Raw genomic sequence first — 23,553 nt, 5'->3', positions numbered from 1 at the left:
CAAACCTATCAATAGCCTGTAGGTACTGTCATTGACCGGGGTAAAGTTAGCTTGAAGTTCGAAAACGATTTTGGCACGCCTGTAGCATTTTCACTAAACCTCCTAGGGTTACAAAAACACTTGCTTTGTGTACAAAGTACATTGTGACTGCTTTCACAGCCTTCACGATGTCATTTTTAAGCCATTTTTTTGACCACGCATGGATATTCTTTTGTCCATATCTTAGCAATGGAAACACAGAAAGCCTTCAAACAAAATGCATTTTAAAGACCATGACTTGTGAAAGTTTTTACACCCTCTACATCAAACTATCAGTGAGCTAATTATCTTTTATTAAAGATAATTTTTTTCTGTTTTTTCATCGATGTGTAACTACGCACTAACTGGAACCCGGGGGACCGCTGTGAACACACGTTCACCACGCGAGAAATACTACTCAATACAGCTTTGTGTGAAAAACCCATATATCACTATAGGAAGCAGGACAGCGCAGTCTCCAATTATCCAGACTGTAAGCATGGGAATAAACCTTTGGTTGAGTTCTGAAACCCTTTCTTTATGTCTTGTTTTAATTCTGGTAAGGGTCAACTATATACACAATCCTGCTGACAGGGGAAAACTCAGCAGCTTATTTAAAACAGCTCCCATGATGTTCAAACCGACTTTTTACACAGAAGAGTGATACAGCTTTGCGTTCTGTATCTCATTTTCTCATGCTTTTATTTAATGTGACACTCTGCGCTGGGATGGGGTATGCTGTTCACAAACCAATAGCATTTAAACCACAGCACCCACAATGCTGCAATTAAGTGTTTTATACACTAAGGAGGTCCTCTGACCTTCCCAAGCCTTGCTTTGGGTTGTGAAACCTTTTATATATATTTATTTTAATATAGCACCATTTGACATGCAATACACTGAGACAGTGGGGTCTTCTTCATGACTCGATAGCTTTTTAAGCACAGCACCCACAATGCTACAACCAAGTGTTTTACACACCAGACAGCCCCCCTCACCATATACAGCCTTGCTTTTGGTTGTGAAACTTTTCCTTATTTTTATGATTTTTTTCAATATGGCACCATTAGTCAGGCAGTACATGGGGATAGGGGAGGGCTATTCACGAGTCAATAGCTTTTCAAGCACAACATTCACAATGCTATAACCAAGTGTTTTTACTCACTAGGTAGGCCCCCTCACCTGATACAACCTTGCTTAGGGTTGTGAAACCTTTTTTTATTTTTTATGATTAAACATGCAATACACTGGGATGGGGGGTACTATTCATGAGTCAAAAGCTTCATAACAACATCTGAAAATTTTAGATTTGACATTCTTTTTATTTCACATGTTTTCTTTTAGTTTTGTCCTAATTTTAAATATGCTGTATCTTTAGCAAATCACAATGAAGGTGTGGTATGCAGTCTTGATAATGTGACTGTGTAACCATCAGGTGCGAAGGAGAGAAAAACAAAAAACTCCAAAGGAAGAAAAAAAAAATCTCTGGGTGTCCAAGGCCTGATGGTTGACCTCCCCTCCAGGTCCCGGCTGTGTATGACAAGCAGTTACTAGAAACAGTTCACATGCACAACCATGCAGATTGACATGGTGAATTCTATTTTATACATTATGTCAGACTAGATGTTAATGTTGAGTGTATCCCATCCACTGGGTTGAGCAGTACAGGATCTTGAGTTTTGTAGGGACTCATATTGGCTGGGTTTCTTGCTTCAGAAATCAAAGAGGATCCCTTGTCATGGGGGACGGAGCTCGATATCAACCAATGGCACCGAAGAGAGAACAGTGGCAGGCATGGTGTGGAGAAAAAAAAAATGGGTTAGACACAGAAAAAAACAATTGCAACGTGGTTGTCTACTTACCCACTTGATATCTGTTTCTACACCTCCTAAAGAATTAGATCACTCGGGATAAAGAAGACTACAGCGACGATGTAGAAGACTACAACATTGTTAAATATGCTTGTAGGTATGGGGATCCTTAATAAAGTCTGACATATTTCACAATTTAGGGGCTGTGTGCCTAAATGCTCTGCTACCTGCTCGCTACTGTTAACGTAATCTGTTCATTGATCTAGATGGCATCCTGCAAATGCCATAATCTTACTAGAAGAAAAGGATCACTTTGGTGTCTAGGCTGTTCTTTTTTGTGAGTCTCCAAGCCTGGAGATGTACATGGTATGATATTGAAAGTCAGTGGGGTTCGGACTTCGATGATGTGATTGTGTTTTATTGTTTTGGTTAGAATCATTTTAGCACTGTGTCCTCTCTGAAAGGTACTGTAGATAGGGTACTATTTGGGTAACCTAATAATAAGGAATCATACTAGATACACCTCTGTTTGATAGAAGCCAGATTTCTTTGATCTTTCTTACAACGGAGTGGAATAAATCATGTCATGGTGTTATATTGCTGATTTAGAATTCTTTGCACTACTACTTTGATGTTAACACTGTGTAGTAATCATATTTAAAAGGGACTGTGTTGTGTTATGATTAACTTTTTTACTGTTTTCATACGTACTTTGTTTGGTTTCTGGCAATAGATAACAAATGGTTTCTAGTGATTTTTTTGTGTTCTCGTGTTTTTCATTATTTTTTCGCAAAGTGTCTGAAAGTTTACTCTTACCCAGGAGATTTTTGGGGGGATATTGAAACTTGTACTTAAGTGTCTTTTGGGGGCAAATTCTGCTGAGAACACGTTGACAGTCTTCTTGAGTTCCCAACATGTCAATTATGTAATGCTCTGGAGTAGGGGGTGGTTGCTCATTCATCAACAGTGCATGAGATATAAAACCGTAGGAAGGGTTATGAACTGCAAAGGATCCAAAGAGTATAAATGGGTCACAAATCAAGATCTAGGTATTTGCAGAATTTGCTAGATCTCTCTTAATCAAACTCATTTTTTCTTACTTTGTGTTTTTACAGCAAGACATTATATTGTTTCTGTGCTAAATGGCAGGCTCTTTTAGGAGTTCATGGTCGTGCCTTTATTTCTATATTATTGGAAAGAAACCTAGTAATTGATGTGATGCATCCATATCTAATCATCAGTCTAACACACAGTAATTCTATCTTTGAGATGCCTGTGTCATGTAATAAGTTAGACTGATTATCAGTAATCTTTTATGTGTGCCTTCTTTGGTGTGTTTTTTGAAAAGGTATATCTAATTTATAGAACCATTAATGCCAGAAGATAACCCTGCAATCCAAGCTTTCTAACTATAACAATTATAATGTCCACTGAAATATGTCATCCTATGTTTCTGTTGAATCTAAAACTACATGTCCTGCTTAAAAAACCCTTTCATAGTGATAGTTTGCATGCAGAGCATACTCACCAAACTGGGGTTGGCAAAATGTACATATCCACGTTACTTCATTCATTGCGCTTTCATACTCTTCTTTTGAGATGCACAATTAATGGAACCAGTTTTCGCAACTGTCACACTGAATCTACACAGATACCCAGTTTGTCTGCCACACCGGTGTTTCTCCACACATCAGACACATGTCCTGGAGAGGAGCTATAATAAACATGCCAAATAGATTGATTTTTCCAATGTTGTAATCTACTGATCATTGTTGCATAATTGAAGACAGTTTGATAGAGACCTTTTCGTATGCACTTTCCTGATTAGGTGTTCTTATGCTTCTTAAACTGCACATTGTCATGTCTCAGAATACTCCTGTCAACACCTGTTACCCTTTTTTTGGTCAGCGTGTGTAGCTATGATTTTAAGGGGGCACATGATAACAGAGCTATGTTCAACTTGTTTCACTATGGGCAATTTAGACCCACACTTTTCCTAGACTATCGTTGTATCAACCACGATGAAGGCCAAAGTGCCATTGAATTTTAACTGTGTGAAATGTGATTTAATTAACTTTTCATCTCTGTGTTATATAGTACAAAAAGAACACCCAAATGAGTTCTGCATATAAATAAATTGAGAATCTTTTTCATTCAGACTTGTTACAGAGACAGAACATGCTTCAGGAAAACAACATACTCCAATAAACGTAGGCAATGAGGATCAAATAATAAAATACCTGAAGCTTCAAGAATTCTGATTGACAGGTCTTTCCGCAACTTTCTTATTTCTTTTTGAACGGGTTTTGGACCTTTACCGCGAAGTTCAGGACTGGTGTGGGCCTTAATTGCGCCCGGAGTTCTGAAGGTCAGAACTGGTTTGGGCCTTAATTGCGCCCGGAGTTCTGAGGCTCAGGATCGGTGTGAGCCTTAATTGCGCCCGGGGTTCTGGAGCTGAGTGGTGCATTAAATGCACGTAATTCAGGACTGGTGTGGGCCTTAATTGCGCCCGGGGTCCTGAGATTAGCTACGCCTTGATTGTGCACGGATTGGCGTGGCGTGGTTTTTTGTTTTAAAGGAAACAGAAGTAGGAGATATATATATGTATGTTTTTGGTGTTTTCCTTGTTTGTGAAATACATATACACATGCACGACACTAACATAAACACACCTCATAATAAAAGAGCAAAGCATTAAGTAGCAGGATTTAAAGGACGTTGAGACCCGAGAATCGCCCTGATTGAGCTCAGTGTGTAAGTCCACCCCGGGGGCAAAAGCAGCGATGCTGGCGTTCTGGGGATGGTGATTTACTGATCAGGGAAGGGGGTTTTCAAGGTCTCGTTCCTTACCTGTGAACAGTGCGGTGTAAGTCCTCTCTAAAGTCTCTGAGAGGTATTTAGATCTGGAGGTAACAGACGCCCTTGGCTGAATGAGTGCAGGAATGCACAGGTTTTTCAAGTGAAAGCATCCCCTTACTGTATGAGCTGTTACCTCACACACGACAAAAGTAAAAGAGACCGAACATGTGTGTTAACTGATGGTTTGAGAAAGTGGTGGAAGGGTCCGTTTATATATCGGAAAAGTGTAAGTTGACGGGAAAAAAAAAAGGAGAAGGAGGGAGAGTTTGTCAGAGGGAGTCTGGGGCGAAGACGCCTGTAAAGAAAGCATATGAGTATTGATTGGCAAAAGCACAAGCATGTAGCTCCCACCCTGGTGCACGGCTGGCACCAGTGGTGGCAGATACATGAGAAAAAAAAAAGAAATTGGGATGTGACTTCTTAAAAGTGTGTTTACGGGGAAAACAAAAACCCGGAAGAAAAGATACTTTACTCGCTACGAAAGAGTATAAACAAAAGCGAAAAGAGGCAGTGCAGGAGAATCAGAAACTAAAAGAAGAATTAGTTCCTGGTCGCACTGCACTAGTTAATGTGTTATATCCTGCCCTCCCATAGGGGAACAGACAGGCAGGAAATGAAAATAATTGGGATCAATTCCCACAGTGACCATATGGAGACGGGGGTCTGAGTGGGATGACACCTGGTACGAGTGTGATAGAGACGGAACAGGAACTCCCTTCTTAAACAGAGGGCGCCCGCAGACCTGTACTCTCACCCTAAGTGGGAGAGGGCCTGATGTAGCGGGGGGCTGCCGCTGTTGATGACAGCGTCACTCTAACTGTCTCGCACCCCGTCGAGAGGGTCCGCACTCGCACCTACCTTCCCTGATTCCCCCATACAACCAAATCCAAAACCGGAAGATATTGACCGGTGGGCTAAAGTACCGCACCCGAAATTAGGAATGCTGCGAACCTGGAGTGCGCTTCAGGAATTAAAAGGATTCATGTAGAAGTGAAACAAGAATACAGCACATTGTAGTACGAAGAGAAAATAAATTCTCGATGTGTATGTGTGTTTTATGAATTTGTGTGCTGGCATGTATGTGTGTAACTGTGAGTTTTGGTATACTAAATGACGGTGCGAGTGTGTTTAGCCAGCGGGACTGGCTAGAGACGTAACTAAAGAGACTTGACGAAAATCAACTTAAGGAGATTGGAAAATATAAGAGCGTCTGAAACGTATAAGTACAGTACAGGTGGACGTAAAAGTAGTTAAACAGTTTTTGTATTTTTATACAATTAGTTGCAATAGTGGAAACAATTTGGATTTTTTCGAATGTCTCAAAACCAGACATGCTGAAACGCTGTAGGTTTAGAATCGAGACTGGGGAGAATAACGTCTTGTGAGAAGATCTGTTTACCTAACGATTAGATCCTGTAAATCCCTTGTAGCCTCCCTAAGTCTGTCCCAGTCCAGTGGATAAAAATGTATTGTTAATGGAGTGTTGGTTTCTCTGTTAGGGGATACTGGACCACTACTGTCATGCTTGTTTCACTCCTCTGTTCGACAGTGTGCTATAGAGTAATGTATATGGGGAGACGGCAGGAAGCCACAGGAGTATTGGGGCAGCAAGTTTTACTTGCCGAGTACCAGATTTTAATGGGTGGTTTTATCCCAGATCTATTGGGTTGGAATATTATGCATTACAAAGAATGACTATCCAGAACAGGGTATCACGTGGCTTCAACTGACTGTGATCACTCAGTATGTTGATGGTATTCTGAGTTCTTCCCCTGACGAGGAAACCCACAAGTCTGAGTTGCTTCAGCTTTAGAGTGTCTAATATTAAGCAGTTATAATAAGGCCCTTTTGTGTCGAGCATTGTGGAATTTTAACAGGGCCAGGGTGCAATGTTTTTACGGGGTGAGCACAACTTTTAACAGATCTGCTTAAGGGGGGAGTGCAGTACAAGGACAAGATTGCCTTGGTTCCAGCAGCAAAAGCCGCCTGTAATAATTTGAAACAAGCTCTCTTACAGGTGCTGAGACTGGGGTTTCCTCAGATGGATCAACCATTCCTTTATATGTAAGTGTGGACAAAGGGTTACTGTATATGTATATAATGTATGTATTTGTTGCATGTAGGCCACAATTCTGGATGGCTATGGAGAAATAGGATTCTCTCACAACGGCAGGGACTCCAGTTAAGAATACTGGGCTTGTCTCTGAACTGATTTGTAGTTTTACAGCTGCCGACAGAAGCAGCTTGAGTAAGGTGTAAATAACACAATAAATAAAGAATTCCAGTAACTCAAGGTAACAACCATGCAGATGCAGATGCCAGACGAGCGGCACTGGGAGAGCGGGAGTCTGAGACCCCTGTGAAACCTCTATTGGGGAAAGGGGAGAATTCAGGTTGAGGGCTTTAATAGATGTTTAATAGTGGTTAGAACAAATATGTAAAAATGTGGGGTTGTATAATGATGGGATGTGGGCTGGCACATACCCAAGTGTATGACAAAGATGATCCCGTGGTACGGACTGCCCTTCCCCTTGGATACTGATCTAGGGGCATACTACACTGGGAAGGTGTGCCAGGCTGTAATTGCCTCACTAGGGGTAAGTTAGAAGTCACATTGCCCCCATCACCCACAGTCTGAAAGACCAACTAAGGAAATATCAACTGAAGGAACACCGTGGGTAGATGCTCTACCTGCAGTCCTGTGCGGTTTGCGGGCTGGAGCAAACAGAACTGTGAGACTGAGCCCATTTGAGATCATCACGGGCAGCCAAAGAAACTCCCTGGAGGCCAAGTTTGGCTAACGCACTGATGAATTAACTAACTCTCTATTAAAGTATTGTAGGTTTGTTAACTGAAGCAGTGCACAGGGCTCGTGAACAGGTGCCGGACGCTTGGGGACCTCCAGTAGAGGTGAGACACGACCGGATACCTGGCGAGTGGGTGTAGGTGAAGAAGAGATACCCTGCCAGACGTTGCAATCCTGCTGGGAGGGACCATATCAAGTGCCACCAACTACTGACTGTGCCATCTGAGTGACAGGATGAGATCGCTGGATCCGCGTATCGCACTTTCACCGACCCACGGCACCAGAGACTGAGTGAACAGAAAGAAGGATGTTGTTACCGTTTCTGTGTCTGATGCTTCCTAAGACCAACAGTGTGCTTGTTAGGCCTGAGGAGCATTACTGGGAATATGGTATCAATACATTCCGGGTGTTGGCATATCTATTTAGCCAAAAAATTATAATCGGAATTGGGTCAATATTGCTGTTCCAAGATCCTGACAATAGATCTCCACATGGCTGAGGTCTGCGTTTGGGTCCTGGGGTAGGACTTTATATATTTGTAGGATTAGGATTGTTTTATGTGTATAATTGTAACTATCACTTGTACAAAAACATCAATAACATCTTGTTGTAACTGTGGAACACACAATGTCATGGTAATGCATGCCTGTACATCTAAAAAGGAAAGATCTGCCCTGACATTGTATGTGTAAAAATAGGCAGTCCTGACGTATGCCATATTTTATAAGGGGGGAATGAAGTAAGAGATAAGATGTAAAAAGGGTTAACTTAAGTCAGTTCTGCCTGAAAATTAGACTTCTAAGCAACAGGGGTTTATGGCAGGAAAGGGGGTTAACTGATAAGGATTCCAGATGCGAACAAGGAACCCCCTGGGGGCATAATCTTAGACTGACCATTTGGCCAGGGCCTCTTAACTGGCCAAATACCATGACCCCCCCCCTTACCATAACATTGAATGACGTCAGAAGCAGCAAGCAAGGACTATATAACCTAAAAGTTTGTACCGGCACATCGAACAATACTTCGGTTTTGTTGTTTCTTGCGGGAAACAAGACTTCGGCTTTATTGTTCCTTGCATGCAATAAACTCATCTGTTTTACTTCATCTTGGGATCAAGAACCTTATTCCTTCTGTTACAACAGTACCAAACGCACGTTTCTTCTGTAACCGGAGCCGATCATTTGCAATTCGGCTGTGCCGACAGACCAGGACGAGCTCTGTCGGCTCAAAAGCAGCGCAGGACCTGCAAGAACAACAGAAAGATTAGCATCCAGCGGGGGCCTCTTAGTGAGCCCAAGAGCTCATCAAGAATCGGCTCCAGCAACAGGGCTGGGCGCATTGAAGTCATTGAAGAAAACCGAGAAGAGGTCGGAGTGGCCTCTGTCGTTCATGAACGATCAGTCAGGCAGTACTCCTCTGTAAAGCGCCGTTCATTCACATCGATTGGCTTTTTTTTGCCTTCATTCGTGCGAGTAGTAAAAGCAGACGCCCCTATTCTGCCGTCACCCGGATTCGAACCGGGGTTGTTGCGGCCCCAACGCAAAGTACTGATCACTATACGATCACAGCGAGTTACCGAGACACACACGGCAGGGCGGAAAGGGCTGTGCTCTCTTCGTGTGACATAATTCGGAAAAGTCCTGACGTTGCATTTCAACTGAGCCCCAGTATACATCGACCCTTCGACACTCTGAGTGACAACTCTCTTGCGTGTTTTCTCATATTTATGTAGTTTGCTTGCATGATGCCGGTGAAGTGGAAATCTAATAAGTAAATTGATTCTTAAAAATGTAGAGAGCTTTGAAAAAATATATTGGTGCTTTTAGATAATATATTTCAAGGATGTAACTGCTGTGCTACAGTGCGTGCAGAGAAAGGGGAAGTTTTAGAAGGGACCAAGTGCTGAACTTTTTTACAGCGCAACGTCTTATAAAAACCCTGTACTGCTTGTAACAAATTGAGTCTCTGGTTGCACTTTGCAGGGCTCAGAATATTGCAATATTGAAATAAAGACCTTACTCAGGTGAGAACTCTCTCTTGTGGCTTCCTTGATAGTTATATTTCCATGACAATTTGGGGGCTCGTCCGGGATCACAAACCTGAGCGCGAACGGCTGCTGAAACTCCATCCGGACCCGGACAATTTTAGCAAATTGGACGAACCTCGGAGGATAAACTGTTTATCCTTCCAGAGACGCGTCTAGAGAATTGGCAGCTGTCTGACGTCAGTAAGTGATCCTTTAAAATTAATAGTTATATTTCCATGACAAGAGAAAAACCAACAACACCCCTACCACCTCCACCAATCCTAACCTTGTTTTTACTATACCCTCTGACCTTTCCCTTTCACCCCTTTGCATCCTCAGCTAACATATTTTAAAATTACAATAGACTGTATAGTATTTATGTTTAAAATTAAGGTAAATATGTCAAAATATCAAAATCCAACTGCACAGTGCTATTGTAAGAATGCTTGTCAAGTTCTCAAACAAACCTGCATTGTATTTTTAAAATATTTCAGCAGAGGATTCAACTGGAGTATAAATGAAGATTCGACGATAATTTTTTTTGAGTGAATATGGTTTTCTGGGGAGTTGCAATGTTGGGCATTATTGGACATTTCCCGGTGACCCTGACACGTGTTAAACACTCGCATTTCCTGCAAATATTAAAATGGTTAAGGTTGCGCTGAGAAATCCAATCGACTGAAGACAATGTTTATATCGCAAAAGGACCCCGTCCTGGGTGGACTCGAACCACCAACCTTTCGGTTAACAGCCGAACGCGCTAACCGATTGCGCCACAGAGACTGACTGGTAAGGTCATTTCTCGAATCACAAGTTTTCGGTTAAAACAAAAAACTCTTCCCGTTTACTTTGCCAGCCTGTAATATTTCTTCTGCACTGATAACCAAGAATTGAATTTCATTTTTCGCAAGCTGTGTGAATTTCATCAAAAACAAGTGTTCCAGAAAGGAAATGAACACATGCATTTAACGAAATCAAGCCCTTTGTGATTGCCCGAAATGATACGTTCTGTACTACAAGATAGGAAGAAAGACACGGCTGGGATTTGAATCTCGGTTCTTTTGTTTAATAGAGAAGCGCTTTAACCAACTAGGCTACGGTGACAGGACAACCTTCACCTTTTACAGCCGCTTGGACACACCGCTCTGAGACATCTGCGTTCAGAAAGCGCTGAACCTGCGCTCAGAGCAAATTGCCTCTTTTACATAGCAGCCCCGACACTGAGAAACGAAGAGAACTGGCTTTTATCTGCCATTTTCATGTCCAATGCGTTTGACATCTCCCAAGTGCGACAGAGTTCTTTTGCGACACTATTTCTTCTTCTTTTTTATTTCTGTACGCTTTGATAAAAAACGAGAAATCGTGCAACGGAAAAATGTCTTTTTTTTTCATAGAGAAAACGTGCACCAGGAAATGTTGTGTTGAGAAGAAATGATTTAACATGATACGTGACCTAATTTATCGGAGCAATTGCTCGACCAGCAAGATCTGGAGAGGTTGGAGAGTCTGGTGGATGTGATAATTATACGGTGTTGTGGAAGAAAACAGTCTTTTTTTGAATTCTCAGTCAATCGGAATTTCAGTGGGAAACATAAACCCCTTGTCTGATTTAAAGAGATTATATTTTAAAACTCATAAAAATCAGAAAACACATGTTTCTCACTTTGGAATTTTAGACGGAGCGGTGCATTACTAGTAGCGGCGCTGAGCACACTATGGGGGAATTCAGGTCATGTGAAATGCCAGCGGTTTAATAAACAACGCGTCTGATTTCGGATCATAAGATTGTAGGTTCGACTTCTATCTGGCTCGTGTAAATTTTATTCATGCTCCTCAGTAATAGATGTATATTATGTAATGAACCGCACCTGAAAGCAAACGTTGGGTCTGTTTCCTTTGTTTTCCAGCATGAAATAGCAAATCGTTACAAAAAGCACCTGCGGATGTCCAATAGCGGGTTTTTTTTTTTTCAAATTACATTTTCAGACTTCAGACACTTTTTAATAAAACAAAAGTGTCCGGAAACTCATTAACGTTCAGGTTTGCTTGAACCTGTATTAAAAAAAGTTTTCTGAAACTTCCGGGATTCCATTATCTGATGTAGCTGTCTCTAATGTTGGACGTGATGTTAAGCAGATGTGAACTGTGCCTTTTCTCTTAAAAAAAAAACAAAGTTATTTTTTCCCCTCCACTCCAATGCTGGAGACTGTAAGCCTGTGTGAGGTCCACACTGCGTGTCCTGTACTGCTCTATTTTGTTTTGATTATCTATGTGGTGTACAGATAGAACTCAACTGCATGGGGTGAATTCCGTGTTCAGGACCAGCAGAACCTGAAAAAGTAACAGCTGACCTCGACATGATTTCAACACCAAGCCTTCTGATCTGGAGTCAGGCACGCTATCGTTGCGCCACGAAGTCACGGTTGTCAGTGCTGTTGAATTTCCCAAAGGAGACAAATCAGCTTCACAAAAAAAAAAATCTCCTGTGAAAAGCACAGCTCTTCCGAAGAGAGTCTCTTCTTCCCAGACCACATTTTATTCTTCCTGCGCAGCTCTTGTGCAGGTGTTGTTCTCAATTACAGATCCAGGAACACTGATTTTTTTTCTATTTTTTTTTAATTATGTACCCCATGGTGCAAAGGTAGCACGTCTGACTCTAAATCGCCAAGTTCATTTTCAAAGTATATCGGAGTCAACTGATACTGATCAGGTTCTGCTGCTACTGAACCCGCAGTCTTCACCTTAAGGTTCAATTCCTCAAGCCTTTTGACCTTATATGTCCATCCCTTCTCGTCAAAACTCGTATTTTCACAGAGTACCCTTCAGAAATCGCAGTATAGAATGAAAAAACTCCAGTAGATCTCGGCCGCTGTTGGTGATTTTCCTTTAAAAATAAATGAATCTCTGGAAATTTTACGGAGTGTATCACTTTCACTGAGACCGAGAAGTGTTAAGCTGTACATGAGTCTTTGTGGTTCGGTTGTTAACCAAAAGGGTGGTGGTTTGAGCCCTCCCAGGGACACTATGAGCCTTTTAATGTACACACCCGTCTCACTTTATCTCCACGGCCGGTCTTGTACCGCAATCAAATACAGAGCCCGTAGGAGGCAGTAAGCTCGCATATATAGCTCACTGTGTATATAATGAAGAAGCAGAGGTTAGTTTCTCATCTGCGCGTTACAGAGCCTTACGCAACTCGTACTGTACCAACAGCTAGGGTTTGATCCCTGCATGGGCTATTAGTTGAAAAGCCATTGTAAATGACGTGTAAGAGATTTATAGATACTGTAGATCAGTGGTTCTCAAACTGTGGTACGCGTACCGGCAGTGGTACGTGGAGTGCCACCAGGTGGTACGCCAAATGACCCTGGAACTGTGTAGTGTGCACTGAAAAATCGGGACGGGTTTTCATATTTTGTATTTTAATACTTGTCGAATACGCAGCCTACATACTACGATACAGTGCGTGCTAATACTTCAGTGGACACAAGAGATACTCTGTAATTCTATACCACTCTATAGGAATGCGTGCTACGGATGCAAGTGACCAATTGTATTTAAAAAAAGCTATTGTATCTCCAGCAAATAGGGAGAAAGGAGAATGTGCGTGATTTTGGAACAATGCCAACATTGTAAACACAGGAATGCATAGAAATACGTGCTACGAACGCAGGCAATCTTGTGAGCACACAAAAGTGTGATAGAAAAATATTTAAGAACTGTTCGAATTTGAGAAAAATACACCGAGCGTCTCTGTGTTTCGCTCCCATGCGCATGAAATAAAAACTTTAAATAAATACGGAAATAAAAACGGAAACGCGGAAAAAGCTTGCGGATTGCTAAAGCAGGTAAGCTACACTATTTTTGAAGAACCTTATTTACCGTTGGCAAAAGAGCTGACACGTATTATGTGTTGAAAAAAAAGCTGCTAAACAGCTCGACCTGCTGCCCCCCTCCCCCTGAAAGACACAGTCATTCATAGAATTATTGAAATGGAGGATTATATCAAAAGTACACTGATAGAGCGCGTTAAGATGAGCAGATGTTTTTCACTGCAATTAGATGAGTCTGTAGTCGATTTGGCCAATTTGCTCGTTTACGTTAGATACGAGTGTGAGGGTATGTCCCATGAAGACTTTCTGTTCTGTAAACCGCTACCAACAGGAACTACAGGAGAGCACATATTTCAGCTTCAGAATGAATTTATCGAAGAGAATGACCTCAACTTGATAAAATGCATCTGAGTTTGTACAGACGGTGCTAGAGCAATGACAAGCCGACATAACGGTGCAGTTGCACGAATTAGAGAGGTTGCTCCAGAAATTAATGTACACATTACAACATCCACCGCGAGACCTTTGCCGTCAAGAAAATGCCTGATGATTTAATATCTGTTAGACTCTGTTGTGAATTGTATCAAGGCTCGAAAAATTAATTCACATCTCCTTTGCTCAACTAAATAGGCTCACCCCTCTCACTGAAATGGTGCTTTTTTATTAGTTGTTGTTAATGTTTTTTTTTCTGTAAAATACTTTGAGAAGCCACCTTTAAAGGCGCTATATCAAATAAAGTTCATTATTATAATATTTATTATATGTATGTGTGAGTATGTGCACGTACACTCATGTTGGTCATTGAGAATTTCTGGGGTTCCTATGAGATGATGACTTGTAGGTGGTACTTGGATGCTTTGGTTGGATTAGGGGTGGTACTTGGTCCAAAAAGTTTGAGAACCACTGCTGTAGATACTTTATTGATCCCATGAGGGAAATTAATAAAGCTTATCCAGCTGGCTTTTATGTTTCACACTAAATTGCGATCTTGAAACCAAAATAATTAGAAATATGGATCACAACCATTGTTCTCCAAGAAGGAAAGCTGTTTAACACTGACGTCACTCCTTTTTATTTAACCCAGATTGTGAAGACAACTCCACCCTATCAAAGGAAAATGTTGCACAAAAGTTGGAAAGCACACTCTGAATCCATCTGTACTGTATATTTGATTTCCGTGATCCGTTCAAGGCTGCTTGGTGCTTTGCAAGCAAGTCATGTTCAGGGAAGAAACTCAGCTTAGAGAACTACTGGTGCATTTTCACTCATTGAATTTGATCTTTGTACTCTCTTTTCATTCTCAGCTATAATATTTCAAAATTACAATTCGGATTTCTTGGAAAACTTCACAGGCATTATTAAGTTAGGACTGTACAATTGTATTTTAATATCTTGGTATATTTACCTTCATTTTAATATGGATGTAACCATAAATGTTGTACTTTTGTCGTACATTTTAACTGAGGACACACGACGACTATTATACCTTGTGATACATGCAAGACATCTGTAAACGAAGATGTAATTAGTCAAATTGGCAATTAACAGAAAACCACAATTGTATAATATTATTTCTCTATGTCGATGATCAGTTGAAGGATTTGAAGAAACTATATATTATTCCTCGATATCGATGATCAGTTGAAGGATTTGAAGAAACAGCAGCGATAGCAGGTGATTTTGGTTTTGAACCCATCTTTACACCTCAATAATCCATTTGTCCTCGAAAAAAGAAAAGACAGGCATGTTTTGAGTCTCATAATGATCATCTTCTCGATCCAAAGAAACATATAAATTTGATTCCTTCTGTAGTATTTTGGATTTTCTTACGAAAATCTCACGAAGTATTGCCAGGATCTATATTTAGCGTTCGGTAGCGATAACACTGCTGATATTGATTGAGTAGAAATCTATGATGTATTGACAACTTTATCTGAAGCGAGAAGTCCTAGAACGCTGTCTATGAAGTGTTAGGATTCATACCAAGATATACGTTTTGTTTTCAACCCAAAATGCTGCTATTGCATTACACATTATATGAACATTACCAGTTTTGGTAGCTTCTCTGCATGATTTTTCAAAACTGAAACTAATTACAAAATTATTTAAGATCAACCATGACAAAAAAATTATAAATCAGGACTAATATTAATATCAACTGATGTTACTACAGAAAAAAAGATTTAACTGAAATATTAATAAGACTATGCAAGCCTAAAAAGTAGAACAATTCAATTTATATAACTTTTTTTTTTAGAAATGGGCTCACACACCGGAAGACACTAATGTTTCTCTTCATTAGAGTATGTGAATAACAGTTTTACCCAAAATATTTGGAGTCCAGAGGGAGGACTTGCTCGCTGAATGATCTCTCAAGAAATCCCTGGTGAGATTCAACAGGTGTTTTCTTCAGCAGCCACTAAAAGTCTGATGACCTTCTCTGGATTTCCTGAATATGACGTAAAATTAGTTCAAATCATTTGGTAGTTAACACAATGAAATGCTTTGGAGGTACATTTAAAACAGCAGAGCAAGACTGTAGCACTTCGTGTGTGACTGAATTTAATTGTGTAAACCTGGCTCTCTATGAACACGAGCAAAGAGTTCTTACTCAACAGAAGATTGCGATGTGAGCACAATAATATAAGATGTCTGGAGATGCCAGAGATTGAACTCAGGAGTTCATACATGAAAAGCATGCACTCTACCACTGAGCTACATCCCCTATGGCACAGATGGTGGAACTGACTTAAAGATGTGCATATGTTTACTGACCACAATCCACCCTTCATGAATAATTGAAATGAATAATTTATTTTTATATCCAGTCACATGGGCGACGGTGGTTGATTCTTCAATGGGGGAGTGCGTTTTTCTACCTCCTTACTCGACTGTCTTTCAATTATGTTTTCTTTGAAACCTTTTTGCATCTTTTAAGTGCTTGCGATTAAATTACGCATAGAAAAACAGCAGTACAGTTGATGTTCATGGACTGATGCACACAACTCCAGTGATAAAGCCCTTTTGTAAATATTGTAGAAGAATGTTAAAGGGCGAAACAACGCTCCAACCACGTGAATGGTAACAAGAAGGATCGTGTTCTTATTTAATATGTGCTTTTGAATTGCCTTGTCAATACACACAGGCTTTAGAGATGGACAAATAATTGAGTGAATCAAATTAGTTTTTGTTGGTTGTCTGTGTCTTCATAACTTTGTAGGTGAGAGAGAGGATTGCGAAAATGTGCAGGTGCTTCTCAGAAGTGCGTTGGTGGTATACGTTCCTTCAAATAACTGAGCCAGTGCATCCCAAATCTTTTCAAGATGATCTGTGATCTGGTAACACATCTCCTGAAACTAACATTCAAGGTAGGAAGTGTGCTCTTAAACACCAAAACACTCAAAAAGGAAGAAGCAGATCTCTGTACACAAGACGGTAGTGTGATATTAGAATTTCAGAGTTCTTGACGGATTCAGGCTCCTTCTCAGAGGTCCTTGCTCGCCAAATAACTTTGCATCTGAGGAAGAGCACCACGGAAAAAACCCAACTCAACAAGAGAGCACGTTGGTTGCTCTTGCTCTTAATGCAAGGAGCTGTTTTTTTTTCCACCCAATAATAATTATTAACCAGAAACAGCAGCACAGGTAGGTCGCATTTGTGATTATGTCATTTCTCTGCTTCAGCAAGGTCAATAAAAGACTCTGAAAGTAGTAAAGCAAAACTGAACTCAAAATCATATTAGGAATTCTGAGCGATATCTCCATACAGGTAATCCAATAAGAACGCTGAAATATTTGAATATCACCTCTCTGTAGATTGCGCTGCTTTTTACCCAGAGTAAAACTATTGGATTGAAGGAATGCTAACCGCTGGGTTAAAATGTATAGTTGTTATTTGGAGAAATCTGTAAACTCGTGATCGACAGTGCTGATTATTTTCCAGAGACGGAGCACTGATGACCTATCCGAGCTAATTGATAAAGCTCACCCAGTGGATACTCTAGCAGAACGTCAAAGAACATTCACCTTTGTATCCAAAGAAACCACAGGAACAACATCAGGAAGCACCATCAATTCCCCTTTTAAATCTTTCCTGTAAGGTATGCTATGTGAATTCATGAAGTTAATCCTCTGATCTCTTTTGATCACAAACAAAGTACTTCTGATGGAGCGCTATGTTCAAAGAGTTACCCCTGCCAACGATTCGGCGTGAAGAATTAAAAGTTTCACAGACAAAAGCAGCTCACCACCACAGCCAATATTGAATGTACTGTACTTGCCGGTACACTATCATGTGCACTGCCTCAAAAGTGATCTTGGCAGATGTTGTTCCCTACATAAAGCGGAACGTGCCAAAGAGAATTTCTGTTGAGAAAACAAAATATTTTTTCTGCCTTGATGTTAAGCCTGTCTTTTAGAAAGTTTATCTCTTAACACCTGCAGCCTAACAAAAAGCACTTTTACTGATCGTATTGCAGGTCTTAAAACATTAACGTTTGGCAGCGGTGGGATTTGAACCCACACCCCCAGAGAGACTGGAGCCTAAATCCAGCGCCTTAGACCGCTCGGCCACGCTACCTTCCTCCATGTCCCTCTTCCTCACATTGCTGGCTTGGACTGGGGGGCTTCAGCTCTTGTCGTCGGATCTAATGATATCATGACATGTGGAAGTGACTGCACTTTCATCTTCCGAGATGCTTTCAATAGCACAAACGCTACTTTCACCGGCACAAACATAGCAATAACGAAGGAGGTGGGTTTCATCCTTTGTGCTGTTTGTAGGGGCGCAACTCTACGTCGATCTACTGACTTGAAGAGCAAAAATCAAAATCCTCTCCTACTACTATTGCTTTTTTCATAGTTTCTTCAAATCCTTCATTTGAACGTCGATTTTGAAGGATATTGATGATAATACCACATAAATTGTGGTTTTCTTGTGATCGCCAATTTTATTCAAATATCAGCCTTTTTTACAGTTCCTTGCGTGTTTCACAAGGTATAATAGCCCCCCTCGCATCCTCAGCTAACATATTTTAAAATTACAATAGCTTATACAGCATGCATGTTTACATTTATATTAAAATTAAAGTAAATATACAAGAATAGTACTAACCCAATAATTCTTGTCAGGTTCTCCAACAAATCTGCGTTGTTATTTTAACATGTTTCAGCTGAGGGTGCAAAAGGAGTATAAATGAATTATCCCGCCAGCCATTCAAAGACCAAATTCCATGAGTGAACATTATTTTCTCAGAAGTTGCCGGCATTGGACTTTGCCAGTGGTATTGAATTATGTCCAAACTGTTGTAGTAGTTCCTTCTTGAAATTCGACACGTGCAAAGCACTCGTAATATCATAGGTGTTAAATTTCGCTGAGTCTATTCGAGTCATGGTGTGTATCCCTGCCTATCATTGGGAGACAGGTAGCTTTTTTACACTCAGATTCCAATCTTCAATGCTTTGTGTGAGAGCTTACATAACTTTCATTTTCTCACATTTTCTGACGACTGTTCCAAAGGGGCACCCTGTCAATTCCGAATACTTTTCAAAAATCTGCCTGCATGTTTGATTATTGTCATTTCATTTAAAAAAAGTTCAATATTGATCATAACTAAAGAAAATAATGATCATGAACAAAAAAGGGATAAAGATGCGAGTCGATCTTGAATCACAGCTGGGTGACACGGGCTTCTGTTCTGATATGGTTGTATGAGAAACAGGAGGAATCGCCAATCTCCTATAGAACATGAGTTGAATCATGAGTGAGACATTTCGTATACTCGTGCATATGTCAACGCCTGACGTACATCGTAAAACTAACATTAAGTTGTCAGAGACATTCATTTATATACAAACAAGAGACAGACCAAGTAATAATTCTACATTAGTTCAGGTGGGTAAACCTGAACTAACTAACTAATAAACCTATTAATAATTCTACATTAACGTGTCCTACACTGATCAGACTAATTGACATGGTCTGATTCAGAGCCTGTGCAGTTCGTGCTAATTACAACAACGACAGTTCTGAAACCTCATCACCGAACTGAGCAAAAGTTCAGCTGTTCTCCAGTTTTGTTACGCATGGTTTTTCATTGCAATTGAGTTCAGAGCTGGAGCTGACCTCCAGACAGTACAGTGTTTTGGGTAAGTTGTCGACGCAGGAGGCTGCAGACAACTTACCCAAAGTGTTTTCTATAGCTTTCAGGTGCAGTTCATTTATATAAAAGAATGTAAGTGGTATAAACTCAACAAGCCAGATGGCAGTCGAACCTATAATTTTCTGACACGAGGCCTAACGCGTTATTCATTACGCCACTGACCCTGCTATTATAGTGTTAAAAAAACGCGTTTTCTACGTCTGTTTAAAAATCACTAAAAAAGACAAAGGGCTTGTGTGTTGCGCTAAAATTCCGCTTCATTTCGAATGCAAATAAAAACCGTTTTGTTCCGTGAAATCATACATTTGTCACATGCTTCATACTATACTTCTCTCTTGTATTTGTAAAGCATTTTGATTTAAACTGAACAATATATTGTAACGCAACAAGGGCTCAGGCGGGCGCCGTCGCCGCATTAGGTCGGCCCCCCACCGTCGGGGGCTCGAACCCGGGACTCCCATGTCTCTCTGCAGCGACCCAGCCCGGTGAGCTAAAGAGAGATCTCCCCACAACCCACGGGCTGTGGTCCTGCTATCACAGGGAAGGGCAGTGACGTCACCTGCTCTGGTACACCGGCTCTTACACAGTGCCTGTCGGCCGTAAGCGTTACACTATGAAAGGTTTCATCTATACACTTACACATAATAAGTATACGAATAAATACTCGGAAGAAGCCGCAGCTCAGGTATTAGAGAGATTTAAAATCGGATCGGAGGATTTAGAGTCCAGACTGCAAACCAACAGCTGACACAGGTCTTTTATAGAACCGTTTTGATTTCCTCTACTTTGTCCCCGTGACGTCATTGTCCTGCTCGCAGCCGAGCCCGACACACGTCTGGTTTCTGTCGCTGGGCGCATACCCTGCGGTCCATGCGGGTCCTGATACCCCAGTACAATGACGGGGACGCTAAACTGTAAACAGGTGCCGTCCTTTGGCTGAGACGTAAAACCAAGGTCCTGACTCTCTGTGATCATTCAGGAGAATGGTGGTGGTGGCGGGGAGTCCCCATTACCTGTAAAGCGCATTGAGTGGAGTATCCAGAACAGCGCTATATAAGTGCAAGCAATAATGATTATTATTATTATGTAAAATGCAATAAAAAATAAAACAAAATATCAAACTTTGATTCAAAATAGATTAATATAAAACTGATAAAGCTAATGCTTTTTTCAGGGCTATATCTACTTTTTTTTTTAAAAAGCGAAGTCTGTCGCGACTGAAAGTTAGAGAAGGTATACCAGCGGGTGCCTTCATATCGTGAGCGTCAGTCTCGCCCGTAGCTGCGAGAAGGTTAAAAGCGCACAAGTGATTTGTCTTTCGTCAAAGTATCTGCCGGAGCAGTAAGATGCAGAGCACAATCCAGCAGCTGTAGACGATGTTCGGGGAAGAGCTAATTCTGTTTTCAGCACAGGGAGTGAGAATGAGCTCAGTCCGGCTCCCAGCAGAATCCATCCTGGTTTGGTTACAGTGAGTCTGAGGCTCTTTGGATCGTAACGTAAAAAAAACAATTGCTCACATCGTGTGACTTCCACGACAGGAAGGAAAGATATCACTTAAAAAAATCAGAACTGAAGATTTGGATCCGGGGCCTCATACTTATAAAATTATTAAAATAATAATTATCAAAATATCAGATTGTGTTTCTGCAAAATTTCGTGTACAGTACGCCATTTTTATCTAAAACAGTCACAACGAGGGCTTTACACGCAGTCTGGGGTATTTTCCCCTTTTATATTTTTGCCACTTTATATCGAACCTGTTATACTCCCAGAAGTGCACAGTAGCTTGTACTTAATAAAAATGTACAATTCACCGCTGGTATAAACAGATGTGTGCCGTGTTTGCCTTTGTAAGCATTTGTTTAAAAAATAAGTTCACAATACGATAAAAACACAGAAAGCACAAACTTTATAATACAACGATACAAAATCAATACCAAATCATTATGCCAATTAAGTAACTATCCTTTGAAAACAGAGAACACCTTTATATCTACAAAAAACTTGACATTTGTATGTATTTTTGAATTACAAAGCAGACAGTGTAGTCCCTTAATTCAAAGATCAGATCTTGGCCAAAACAAGACAATCAGACGTGGGCTGAATTCGGAACAGGAGCCTTTGCTTAGTCGATTATTGAGCTTTTGATCAATGTCTGAATAAAACAGAGTCGCTTTTTTAACTCTTTGATTAAATTACATGAAAAGCACCTTCCTTCGAGCCGGAATCAAACCAGCGACCTAAGGATTCCCTGTTGACTCCACTACAGTCCCCCACTCTACCAACTGAGCTATCGAAGAGATGCTGTAGCATTACTCTCTGGCACATACTGCCCAATGAAGTAAAATGTGAAATGGGTGATTTAAATCCCACTTCGACATCAAGTTTCCAACTCGTTTCCTTAGTCTCATTTACCTTGAATTTAAGCCACGAACCAGGATTCTACTGTATAAACTTCCAGGGATATTACAAAATGTTTGATGGGGCATCAATCATTCCAGGCGGAAATTGATTCCTTTTTTTTCTCGAGGGATCATATTAAACATTTCATTAGTATCGAGAGGAGGATCACCAGTAGACACAAAACAAACAGTTTCTTTCTGTCTTTATTAGAAAGTAGCGTTTGTGCTACATTAATAATATTTTCGTGGAAATAAAGAAGTTGTAAATTTTAAAAATTTATATTTGAATCGAAATGTGGTTTTGAGTTAAATATTAGCGTGTTCATGTAATTAGTTTGTGTTTGTCATTACTATATATTGCCATGTTACTAGAATTTGTAACTGAAGTTTACTAGTTGTGTTTTTTATGATGATTAGACATTTGAATACAATATTGTATATAATGTATAATTTGAACTACATATTGTTCAGGTGTGAATAATTGTATATTTTAAGAATACATTTCTAAAACAAATCATTGGCTTTATTTACTAGTTTCTACACCTATAAAAATCTTTCTTTGATGTATAATAGACATCAAAGAAAGATGTCTATTATACATCAAAGATGAGCAGTGTGTGTCGTGTTCACAGCTAATAACTAGAAGATGTCTGGAAGAGGCAATGGCGGAAAGGGACTCGGGAAAGGAGGTGCTAAGCGTCACCGTAAGGTTCTCCGCGACAACATCCAGGGAATCACCAAGCCCGCAATCCGCCGCCTGGCTCGCCGTGGGGGAGTGAAGCGGATCTCCAGGCTGAACTACGAGGAGACCCGCGGGGTGCTGAAGGTGTTCCTGGAGAACGTCACCTACACCGAGCACGCCAAGCACGCCAAGAGGAAGACCGTCACTGCCATGGACGTGGTGTACGCGCTGAAGCGCCAGGGCTGCACCCTGTACGGCTTCGGAGGCTAAACAGGAGCGGAGCTTCACTACCGGACCCCGACGTATAAACCCAAGTGACCCAGTGACATTTGTCACTGCTGAGGTTGCTTTATGGGTCTATTTTCTATACTGTGCTGATCAATTGGAAATCAAATGGCAAAAAAGACCCGTTCCCGCACCTAAGGTCAAATATTAGGAATCAAAACTGCTTGAGTGTATGGAAGCACACAGCTTTATCAAGATTTCCAAGTGCAAGATCTTTTTATTCATAAAAGACCCTATTTATGTTGTATGAGAAATATTAATATTAATACAGAATCCTTTTTCACCAAATAAATGGGGTTCCTGACTTCAGAAAGCCTTCTAGACAAATACTAAAAGAGCAAAAATTCAATTTGGTAAATGAAATGAAAACACATACCCTACCAAACCTTGAGTACAGGCCATTCAGGATGATAATACAAAACCATTTATAATTCAACAAATAAAACCTGTCAACTGGTAATCACCACTTATCATAAAAAAATAAGTAGCAATACACAGTAGGGGACTCTTGGGTGCAAGTTAAATCCATGCAAGAAGGGGTTTAGTGTTATATTTCCAAATCAGATATGCAAATGAGAGATCTGGCCCAGCCAATCTCAAAGCTCCCATGGTATGGAATGGAGCTGCTCCCCTCTTCTAGTTATTCACACTGGAGTTAGGTTACATATTAG

The 23,553-nt window shown here is 40.6% G+C and overlaps 1 protein-coding gene and 3 non-coding genes across 4 annotated transcripts; 1 reads left to right on the top strand and 3 right to left on the bottom strand.

The window, feature by feature from the left end:
* Nucleotides 1-17,849: 17,849 nt before the first annotated feature.
* trnal-uag (transfer RNA leucine (anticodon UAG)) lies at nucleotides 17,850-17,931 on the bottom strand. The gene has a single exon. It is a non-coding gene; the product is annotated as a tRNA-Leu (tRNA).
* Nucleotides 17,932-21,724: 3,793 nt separating this feature from the next.
* Nucleotides 21,725-21,813, bottom strand: trnay-gua (transfer RNA tyrosine (anticodon GUA)). The gene is given in 2 exon segments: nucleotides 21,725-21,761; nucleotides 21,777-21,813. It is a non-coding gene; the product is annotated as a tRNA-Tyr (tRNA).
* A 748-nt stretch (nucleotides 21,814-22,561) lies between these two features.
* On the top strand, nucleotides 22,562-22,867 carry LOC138242666 (histone H4-like). Its single transcript, XM_069198222.1, has one exon. The coding sequence runs from the start codon at nucleotides 22,562-22,564 to the stop codon at nucleotides 22,865-22,867; it is 306 nt and encodes a 101-aa protein (XP_069054323.1).
* A 306-nt stretch (nucleotides 22,868-23,173) lies between these two features.
* Nucleotides 23,174-23,229, bottom strand: LOC138243864 (U7 small nuclear RNA). The gene has a single exon (XR_011192482.1). It is a non-coding gene; the product is annotated as a U7 small nuclear RNA (small nuclear RNA).
* Between the last annotated feature and the right edge of the window lie 324 nt (nucleotides 23,230-23,553).

Source organism: Lepisosteus oculatus, chromosome 14, assembly GCF_040954835.1.
Source record: "Lepisosteus oculatus isolate fLepOcu1 chromosome 14, fLepOcu1.hap2, whole genome shotgun sequence".
Taxonomy (NCBI): Eukaryota; Metazoa; Chordata; class Actinopteri; order Semionotiformes; family Lepisosteidae; genus Lepisosteus; species Lepisosteus oculatus.
The sequence above is the reverse complement of the archived record's forward strand: the minus strand, read 5'-3'. Positions and strand labels throughout refer to the sequence as shown.

Coding starts and splice junctions, on each gene's coding strand:
- LOC138242666 (XM_069198222.1), top strand. CDS start 22,562: ATGTCTGGAAGAGGCAATGGCGGAAAGGGACTCGGGAAAGGAGGTGCT.